Genomic DNA, 9,656 nt, shown 5'->3' on the forward strand with positions numbered 1-9,656 from the left:
TTTTGTTTGTTTTCAAAAGAAAAGCATCTGCGCTACAAAGATTATACAAATCGTCCATGTTGTACTAAAACTAGAGTATATTATGCTGCCAAACATTAGTATACTTTATGGGGAAACATGTATGTTTCTATATTTGTAGTTATTGTTTTTTTAAAGATTGATTCGATGGTTAATAACAGAAAGTACATTTTACATTACACACCAAATGTTTAGAGACAATTCAGTCAGCAGCAAATATTTAATCGCTGTTTTAGGTTGCATGATTATAACTAAGCCAACTGAACACTAGCTTAGTTTGTGTGGCAATGGTTTCAGAAACAAAATATACGGCTCAAAACGTGAATTTAACTTTTATTTTGAAAGGAATCCGGACAAAAGGAAGCGTTTTTTGGACTTAAAGTATTTTTTTTAAAGAAACAAAACGACAAAAATATATCATTTCATTAAAATTGACTGAACGCCGACAAAAAAAATGGAGAAAACTAAATATATGTATTATAATTTAAAATTCTCTGTATTAACTTGTTTCTCTCACAGCGCCCCCGTCTGGTTGCGACACCAAACGACAGCTGCTCTACCCGCCAGAGAGGAAGTTACGGTTGCTACTATCCGGCTAACTTGCTAAAAAAAGTAAACAAGTCTCTGGAATGAGATGAAATACAACCGCGGATTGAAGTAGATTTTCAACTATGAAGGAAGACAAGGAAAACGCTCGGCCGAAGGAGCGAAAAGTGGAAATAAACTGTGAAGATGGAGAAAAGACGGAGAAGTCGAAGGAAAAGAAAGAGGCCATGACAAAGGTAAAAACTGGCTAGCTGGGTTAGCTACAGTTGCTCTGTGTCGTCAGTTATGAATCATTATAGTTTCATGAAATAACGACATGCTTTTAACTAGCTTTTTGGAGAACATGCTTTCTCTCCTATTACTTTATATCTCAAGCTAGACACGTTGTTATTTGACCCAACTTCAAGTTAACGTTAGTAAATTGTTATTTCTGGTCTCTATTCCCCAGTCTGACAATTCTGACCTTTGTGATATCATATTTTTTTTTATCATAGATTGTGATCAGACGTTTACCACCAAGTCTGACCAAGGAGGAGCTGGAGGAGCAGTTACAACCTCTCCCAGAGGTGGACTACCTTGAGTTTTTCTCCAATGACGCCAGGTGAGTTGATTTAAAGACATTGTATTATTTTAAAATATCCTATCAGTAAATCTGTCAATCTAACAAGAGTATTCTGTCCTTTCAGCCTTTATCCTCACCTCTTCGCAAGAGCATACATCAATTTTAAGAATCAAGAGGATATAGTTCTTTTCAGAGATCGATTTGATGGATATGTGTTCATTGACAGCAGAGGTAATAAGAGCATTCATTCAGCTCAATACAAAAACTAAAGGATTTTCTCAGACAATGCTTCATGCTTGTCCATATTGTGTATTTTATCAGGACAGGAGTATCCTGCCATCGTGGAGTTCGCACCTTTTCAAAAGACTGCCAAGAAAAGAAGTAAGAAAAAGGATGCAAAATGTGGAACAATTGATGAAGGTAAAGATATTTAGTGCTTTTGGTTATGTTATTATACAAAAGAAAGATTTTGTGATGTTTCAGCTTTAATATATATATATATATATATATATATATATATATATATATATATATATATATATATATATATATATATTCATTAGTATTTGGCTTTGCTCAAAAGATCACCTTTAATACTTAGTTAGTTACAGAGGTGCAATCTCACCTGAATCAGTCCCATATTTTCATTTGTATGTTATATTTTCTTTAAGATCCTGATTACAAAAGGTTTCTTGAAGTTTACAATGGTGATGACGACAAGTTGGCATCAACACCAGAAACACTGTTGGAAGAGATTGAGGCAAAATCAAAGGAACTTGTAGGTCAGTAAACCGTTTTCGCATCTAAAACAACATTGTATGCATTTAATAAGAGACACAGTACTGGATGGATGAATTAAAAAATCTTCTTTTCTTCCTTCTAGCTAAAAAAACAACTCCTCTGCTCGACTTCTTGAAGAATAAACAGGTGAATAAAGTACTGTGGAACAACAGTTTAGTGTACTAGTAACAATTGTTAAGTTACATGGTTAATGCTGACTTTTTGTCTTTTTTATTACTGTTTAGAGAATCAGGGAGGAAAAGAAAGAAGAGAGAAGAAGAAGGGAGCTTGATCGCAAACGTCTGCGTGACGAGGAGCGTCGTAAATGGAGGGAGGATGAGAGAAGGAAGCGCAAAGATACAGATAAGATGAAGAGACACGAGAAGCCCCTGGAAAAAGACAGGGACCAAGTTAAAGAAGAACCAAAGATTAAGGTGTGTGCTGCATTGGATTGAAGCAGTTTAATTTGGTTTGAAATCTCCAATCCCTCATAAGGATTTTTTTCTTTCACACTTTAAATGTGTAGCTCCTGAAGAAGCCGGACAGAAATGATGATGCTGATTCTGAGAAGTCCAAGGAAAAGGCCAAGAAACTCGACAGGCCAATTAAAGAAGACAGATCTATGGGGGGCGCAGATCATAAGAGGCGTCAACACATTGAAAATAAGGAGGACCGAGGAAGAAAGTAAGTTGCTTAAGTATAATTATTTTTTTAAATAAATGTTTCATTTTGAACATGTTACATAAACTGAATGTGTACTTTACATAAAGAGCGGACGAAGAGGGGAGGAAGGAGTTCAGGGAGCGTGACACAGAGCGCGACAGAGAGCGGGAGAGAGATCGGCTGCAGAGAGAGAAGGAGCGCATAAGACGTCAGGACGAAAATCGGCGAAGAAGGAGAGATCGTCAGGATGGAGAGAACTCATGCAGAAAGAGGGAAGACGATGTTAAAAGAGACAGAGAGCGTGCCAAGGAGAAGAAAAAGGGTGAAAACATTGGAGACTCTGAGAGACCAGAGAGGCCGACCAAAGACTATAAGAAGGAGGAGAGTAATAAAAGAGACCGTCTACGAAATAAGGTAATGACTTAAGCCTCTCAAGTCAAGTCATTTTTGCAAAACATGTTGATATTTCTAAGGGCATCGTTTCTTTACATCAGGACCGGCCTGCGATTCAGCTGTACCAGCCAGGGGCCAGAAGCCGCAATCGAGGTGGAGGAGGAGCAGACTCACACTCTGCCGAGAGAAAGCCAGATACTGAGACCGAGAAAGTGACTGACAAAGGAGACGATTGAGCAGATTCGGCTTATGGCGTTTTAAGTGTGGTGAGGAGAAGGGAGACAGGCCTGTGAGGCTCAGAGCAGCGGTGTGGCGCCTCAGGGCAACATGCACTGCGGTTCAAGCAGGGCTGCATCCAGCTCTCCCAGTCTCGGAGGCAGAGATGTGATTGTGGAGCCTCTTAGAGCCTGAATGTGACCCTCTCTAGTTTTATTTGTTATGAAAGGCAACCGTAACTTTGGCTTACAGTTTGGCTGTAAGGCACATTAGTTGAAGCCAAAGCTTTCCTGGACCACGTAAACTTAAAGTGACCTTGCTTCAGTATTGTTTCTCTGATGTACAGTGTTATACACACTGCCAACATTGGCTTTCAACGTGTTAATCCATATCACAACTTCACAATTACTCAATACGTCAAAATTGCTAAGCTACTCAATATAATTTCTTCACTGTCATGAATGAGATTTCTGTTGCAGCATTGACATGTTCAATTTGAAGTTTAAACACATACACCTTACTCTGTCTGAGAAGCGAGACAATCTTAATGTACGTGCAGAACTTGAATTAAATATCTTCATGGTCAGTAGCTGTACAATTGTCTTGTAGACTGAAGTACAGAGCCAGTACTTCACCTGGTTTGGGATCCTGTGTTTTGTTCTTACATTCATGCAGTGACACAGAGGAAACAGCCATTTCAGACTAGACTGCCATGTGACAGCCATCCCTGCTTGCAAGCTTCAATCAAAGGGATCAACCAGTGGCCTTCCTTCCTTTTCTAAACGGTATCCCCCCGTAAAAATTAATGTGTGATAAACTAAACTGAATACAGCATGAGAACACCTCACTGCTGCTGATCCTTGTATACAGTAGACACTTTTGACTGGAAATAAAAGAGGTCTTTGCTAGTGTACATGTCTTTTTTCTTGATTGCATAATACTGCAGGAGTTCATTTTTGTCCACCTCTTTCTCCATTTAACTACACTTGGTTGAGCTAATTAATGTAAAGACTAGATGTAAATCTTTGTCCGAGAATGGCTGGGGCTGGGACAGAAATGTTTTGTTACCGGTTGCTATCGACCTCCCCAAGTACTCCTTTCATTTGGTGGGATAAGATTTAATGCAGGGTCCACTTTATCTCTGCTTAAGATAACAGTACTTACATTTGTTGACTTACATAATCTACAGGCTCCAAAAATCTCAATAAGCTAGATTTAAGATATACGCTATCCTTTTAGTCACCAGTGCTATTTGGTCAGGTTGTCATTGTAACGGAGAACTGGTTCTCAATTGACTTATGTGTTTAAATAAACTACGAATAAAGTAAATAAATACCTACAAATTTAACTTTTAATGCAAACCCAAAACTACCGAACCTTAACTGACAACTTTAGGATATTGGCTGCAGCCAGCATTACCAAATTAGTATTCTACTCTTAATCCAAAACAATGTGACCTTTTCCCCATAAACATAGATACTGTATATAAAAAAGAAATAATACTTTAATTTTATATTGCGCTTTTCTAAATATTCATACATATGCATACATTTCAGCTTTTTAGTTTGCCGAATTGATAGAGATTACTATAGTGTTGGAAGCAGTAGTTAGATCTTTTATTACAAGGAGCAATACTTAGACGTATACAGGAAAAATATTAAATATTACGTCCTTAAAGTGTCTAAATGAGTAGCACTAACTACTTTAAATATTGCTTTACAGTTGATGCTTTTCATTTGTTGATACGTGAAGCGCAACATATCCCTTCACTATTATAACCACTCGGTGTCGCTGTGTGTATCACGTGTACCTGTTCGGCGGCCGCCAATTGGATAAAACAGTTGATGTCACTTCCTTCTCTCTCTTCGGCCGCCGCCATAGTCGCGAGAGGACTGTGGACAAAATGGTAAATAAAAAATCTTGAAACATCCATGTCTGTAGCCCCTGTAAACCAATTATGATAAAGTGTGTTGTTGATAAATATCTTAATGGTACCTCACAAATCCGTATGTTGAAAAATAAATAAAAAATGAATATTTTAAAGCTTGTCTAAGCTGCTAGCCCGTATCCACTCTACGCATGTAACTTCCTCCATAGACGTTAGCTGCTAGCTTGTACACCGTTACTTGTGATGTGCTTTAAATTCATCCATGTATATCGTTCTAGTACAACATTGGATATTGATATTGTCTGGAGACGTGGCGTTAATGGCGCTTCTTTGTTTGGTTTTTCTAGTCGTCCCACAAGACTTTTAGGATCAAGCGCTTCCTCGCCAAGAAGCAGAAACAGAACAGGCCCATTCCCCAGTGGATCAGAATGAAGACTGGAAACAAGATCAGGTGAGTTCATTGTGTAACATTTAACATGACATCGGCGACGCTGCGGTGTCGATAAAAGCATGCAGTGTACATGTATATACCTGTTAAGTAGGTCCATTTAGCTTATAGCAATGCACTAACTACAACTCACTTCAATGTGCAGTCATGAGTACAGTCAATGGGATATTAAGGAACGCCTAAAAAAGCTGCATACTATTGAGTTTTTGAGGACGTGGAAGACCTGTTTTTTATTAACAAGTAAAGTCTGACAGTTGAGTGCTTTTTATTCACACTAGCATCCTCAGGTGCTAGTTAATTAGACATTTCCTGTTCAAACTAATGCAGCAATAAATCCCACCATAATGTTATGTGACTAGTTTAGGTGCCTTGAATGAAATTTATATATTTTCAGGGGCTGCTTTTTGCCGAGGGAGCCGTAGTACTGCATTAAACTGGGATGTGTTGAGTAGCTTTAATGTTAGAAGCATCGTGGTAAAATGCAAAATAAATGACAGGCACCACCAACTACATACTCCATATTGACCTCAAGATGCAAATCATGACATATAGGCTGTGGTTTTAGATTCTGTTACTTTGGTCAACCTTACTTATTTTGGTCAACCTAAAACTAGCAATAATGTCTCTTACACTTATCAAATTCCTTGTAAGTGTTGGCAATAAATGGTTCTGAATCTGATGGTTGCAGAATGTTCTGAAACTTTATTTGTTGGAAAAATTAAAGTGAGTATTTAAAAGATGAACTTCAAAGGTGTAAAACATGTTTACCTTTTCACAAGACCTTGTTTAAAAAACGAACTCTACGTTATCAATAAGTGCAGAGATGTAACACTCGCTAATGTAGAGAAGAATTGGTAGCGTCATGTAAAAGCAGGTCTGCAATTGCAGCACTCCATTGCCGTAGAGTGCTGTCATTAATCCTGCTGAGAACATCTTTTGGCTGCAGTGCTCTATTCCTGTTCACTGTGGTGATGAGGAAGCTCTGTAGCTGAACATTTCACTGATTTCCCAAAAGTGTCTGATCTGTCCACTAAACTGCAGTGCTGTAAGATTTTGTTTAGTGAAAAGTGATCATGTGTTTACATTTTGTTTCAGAGGGGGTGGAGGTTACAAATAAGATTTCAAAACAGAATTATTGTTAAGTGATGGCTGTACAGCTCAGGATGTGTTTTTGTTTATAGCCTCCATTAAACAGAAGCATCGCTTTGACTGAATTTGCATAATTTAAACTAAACCCATGAACCTGCCCTTAATTTTACTGTTTCCTATTTGAATAAGAATACAAGGGCCATCTGTTTAGTGGTTTTGGCGACCTGGTTAGTCTTTACAACTTCAAGGAAATGAGTGGGAACACCATTAATGCATAACTCCAAGGAAAACTCTTGAGCTTGAAAATGCTGATACATTTGTTTAAATGATTTCAGGTACAATTCCAAGAGGAGACACTGGAGGAGGACCAAGCTTGGCCTGTAAACGTGGGAGTCCCTGGACCCCAGCATCCCTCCATCCCAACATCTGCCAGGACCTCCAGCTGTGGAGCCTGACCTCGTGGAGGGAGCCATGTTATCTGGAGCAGCAGTTGTTTTGTACAGATACTCTGGTTATGCTCATGTTTGACAATAAAAGATCTGAGATCAAACTTGGTTTGAGTCTGGTCTGCCTTTTTGTTTTTGTTTGTTCAATCCATTTACAGGGAGTGTTTTTCTGAGTTAACTTGACATCGCATGGCCAGTGTTGACGCAGCAGAAGAGATGGCACTCTGAAGGGGGTTTCACTCTCCACCAGAAAGCAAATACTGCATTACTTTCATGCAAGATGGTGGTTATTTCTCGTTTAGCTGGAAACACAGCTCAGTCCGTGTTGCTGGTGCCAAAGACCACACTGCTATTAACAAGTCAAATGTAGGAGCAAGACACACAATGAAATGTTTACCTTGGTGCTAAAACCGGAGGAAAGTTTGCCCCGTCAGCAATCACTAAGAAATGTGTTTAAATAAGCAGAATTTTCAGACGTTTAGAATATTGCTTTTATTTAACTTTGCTTTAGTGAAAGTGCAAAATAAATACTTTAAAGCATTTAAACCAGAAGTCATTCCAGGACTGAACAATATTGCTACTGAATGCTTATTTGTGAAACTGGGAAGAGGCTCATAAGCTTGGCTTTTGAATGTACAAATTCCTTTTTGACTTCTCACATGTTCTGAACAGTTTAATTTGAAGGATTTAGGAAATAAACAGTATTTGAAAAAACAATCCATTTGAATGATTGCTCTCAATCTTAAAATGTTTCCACAAAGTTAAAACGTCCCTTTTAAAACAAGTACAGCTTGACTAATTTCTGCATTTTCCAGAAATAAGTGCGTTGATGTGTTCACTGTTTTTCCCCTCAAGGTTGGGAACTACTGTAACTGAACTGCATGAGATAATGCACATATTTTAAGAGTTGTGTCATAACCACTCAGCATTTGTTTCCAAGAAACGAAAAAGAGGGCAGCAGCTTCCTAATGAACCCAAACCTCCAGCTGCCGCCTCTCTGAGTCCGGTCAAAGGAGTCCACCGCGTCCGTCTCTCCGTGATCGACCTCATCATGTGCGGTTAAGTTCATGGCACCAGCGCTGTTGTTGTTGACGTTTTGTCTGACGTTTTGCGCACATCCGCCGCTGTGCTCATCATCCCAGGTCCCCAGCAGCTCCCTCATCTCCAGCGGGGCGTCTCCCTCCAGATACTGCCAGGCCCTCTTCCCATTGTAATCCATGGCATCGACGTTGGCACTGAAGGCGCCGACCAGCAGCTTGATGACCATGTACTGCTTGTGCATGCTGGCGACGTGCAGCGGGGTGAGCCCGCCGCTGCCCCGCACGTTCACGTTCACAGGGATCTCCGCACTTTCTGCGTACCGCAAAAGTTGAAGTAGAGTCTCGTCCTGTCCTCTCTTGGCCAGCCAATGCAGGACAGAGTACCCGCTGATAAAATCCTTCCTGGTTAACAGGTAGGGGTCCTCGGAGAGGAACTCCAGGATGGTCTGGTAGTTTCCCTCCACGGCCGAAAGCATCCACGCGTGCTCCATCGGATACAAAGCCCAGCCCGCGTCCTGCTCGGAGGACACGCTGCGAGTCTGTGACAGCACGCTGCTCAGCCCGCTGTGCTGCGATGGATTGCTCAGAAGCAACTCTTTCAGGTATGTTTTACGCATGGCTGGTGTGAGCGAGCCGCGCTCTGGAGCCTCCCTCTGAAGCCCCCCCGGAGCGGGGCTGTCGGTGACCTCCAGCTGCCTCTGCAGCCTCGACCTACGCTGGAAGGCGCTGGGCAGGACCTGCATGCCATACCTCGAGAGTCGCTCCACAACGGTGCCCTGTCTGCGCGTCCCGCTGCCGTGGGCGTCGGCATGACGGACAGCTGGTTCAGATCCAGCTGAGTCGCATCCAGCATCATCCGATCTGCTCTCACTCATGCTGCCCGGCTCCCTGCACGAAGAGTTCAATGCTACTTCCTTTATGTGGACAACACCCCGAATACATCAGTTGCGAAATATAAACTAGAAGCTGGTTCCTGGCCACTTTAGTAAACTCATTCCCTGGGTCAAAACTATATATATATATATATATATATATATATATATATATATATATATATATATATATATATATATATATATATATATATATATATACACACGCGTTTATGTGCGATAAGTGCGCAACTTTGAACGTTACTGCAAACATACCAAGTTCCTCATTTGGCAAAGCCGTTCAATCAAATGAAACATCCTACCGAAAAGCTGTAATACATATTTCCACTTTAGTCTCAGTTTCTGCCACACCAATGTTACTCACCTGCTCTTTGTCCAAAGTGCATTCGGACTTTTATTCAGCGCACACTTGACTCAATCATTAAGCGCACCAATCCTTGTTGACATTAGAATCTTGATAGTATATGGATCATGCAAAGCTTTTCTCAAAACTAATTGAGCGACAGAGTTAAACTCATATCCTCCTTTCCTTTACAAGAGGAACTGAGACAAAGTTCATTCTAATGGCGTGAATCCCTCACATGTGACCACTGATGGACTTCAAAGCAGGAAGTAGAGTGAATACTCCCTTGATACTTTCACAGCCTGTCACCCATTATAAAACCAGCACTGCA

At 40.5% G+C, this 9,656-nt stretch overlaps 3 protein-coding genes and 1 non-coding gene across 5 annotated transcripts; 3 read left to right on the forward strand and 1 right to left on the reverse strand.

Annotated features, from left to right (window-relative positions):
* The first annotated feature begins 537 nt into the window (after window positions 1–537).
* Window positions 538–4,089, forward strand: upf3b (UPF3B regulator of nonsense mediated mRNA decay). Of its 2 annotated transcripts, XM_068595431.1 has the most exons (11): window positions 538–800; window positions 1,059–1,165; window positions 1,251–1,357; window positions 1,448–1,546; window positions 1,798–1,908; window positions 2,010–2,053; window positions 2,152–2,340; window positions 2,433–2,590; window positions 2,677–2,983; window positions 3,064–3,228; window positions 3,854–4,089. In XM_068595431.1, exons 1-10 carry the CDS (start codon window positions 690–692, stop codon window positions 3,196–3,198), a joined length of 1,368 nt encoding a protein of 455 aa, XP_068451532.1. In that variant the 5' UTR covers window positions 538–689; the 3' UTR covers window positions 3,199–3,228; window positions 3,854–4,089. The 2 variants fall into 2 exon arrangements, with proteins under 2 accessions (XP_068451532.1, XP_068451531.1); XM_068595430.1 differs by having other exon boundaries at window positions 3,064–4,089.
* Window positions 4,090–5,007: 918 nt separating this feature from the next.
* On the forward strand, window positions 5,008–7,157 carry rpl39 (ribosomal protein L39). The gene is made up of 3 exons (XM_068588155.1): window positions 5,008–5,084; window positions 5,414–5,517; window positions 6,939–7,157. The coding sequence occupies exons 1-3, from the start codon at window positions 5,082–5,084 to the stop codon at window positions 6,985–6,987; spliced, it is 156 nt and encodes a 51-aa protein (XP_068444256.1). The 5' UTR covers window positions 5,008–5,081; the 3' UTR covers window positions 6,988–7,157.
* LOC137798907 (small nucleolar RNA SNORA69) lies at window positions 6,382–6,512 on the forward strand. Its single transcript, XR_011079400.1, has one exon. It is a non-coding gene; the product is annotated as a small nucleolar RNA SNORA69 (small nucleolar RNA).
* Window positions 7,158–7,605: 448 nt separating the features above from the next.
* On the reverse strand, window positions 7,606–9,446 carry sowahd (sosondowah ankyrin repeat domain family d). Its single transcript, XM_068595191.1, has 2 exons — window positions 9,347–9,446; window positions 7,606–8,977 (listed from the first exon to the last, which is right to left on the reverse strand). The coding sequence occupies exon 2, from the start codon at window positions 8,962–8,964 to the stop codon at window positions 7,972–7,974; it is 993 nt and encodes a 330-aa protein (XP_068451292.1). The 5' UTR covers window positions 8,965–8,977; window positions 9,347–9,446; the 3' UTR covers window positions 7,606–7,971.
* Between the last annotated feature and the right edge of the window lie 210 nt (window positions 9,447–9,656).

Source organism: Clinocottus analis, unplaced genomic scaffold (genome assembly GCF_023055335.1).
Source record: "Clinocottus analis isolate CAN_PGR_092001 unplaced genomic scaffold, fCliAna1.0.p SCAF_10, whole genome shotgun sequence".
Lineage (NCBI taxonomy): Eukaryota > Metazoa > Chordata > Actinopteri > Perciformes > Cottidae > Clinocottus > Clinocottus analis.

Coding starts and splice junctions, on each gene's coding strand:
- rpl39 (XM_068588155.1), top strand. Junction 5,518..6,938: donor AAGACTGGAAACAAGATCAG/GTGAGTTCATTG, acceptor AAATGATTTCAG/GTACAATTCCAAGAGGAGAC.
- sowahd (XM_068595191.1), bottom strand. CDS start 8,964: ATGAGTGAGAGCAGATCGGATGATGCTGGATGCGACTCAGCTGGATCT.
- upf3b (XM_068595430.1), top strand. CDS start 690: ATGAAGGAAGACAAGGAAAACGCTCGGCCGAAGGAGCGAAAAGTGGAA. Junction 1,358..1,447: donor TGTGTTCATTGACAGCAGAG/GTAATAAGAGCA, acceptor GTATTTTATCAG/GACAGGAGTATCCTGCCATC. Junction 2,591..2,676: donor AAGGAGGACCGAGGAAGAAA/GTAAGTTGCTTA, acceptor CTTTACATAAAG/AGCGGACGAAGAGGGGAGGA.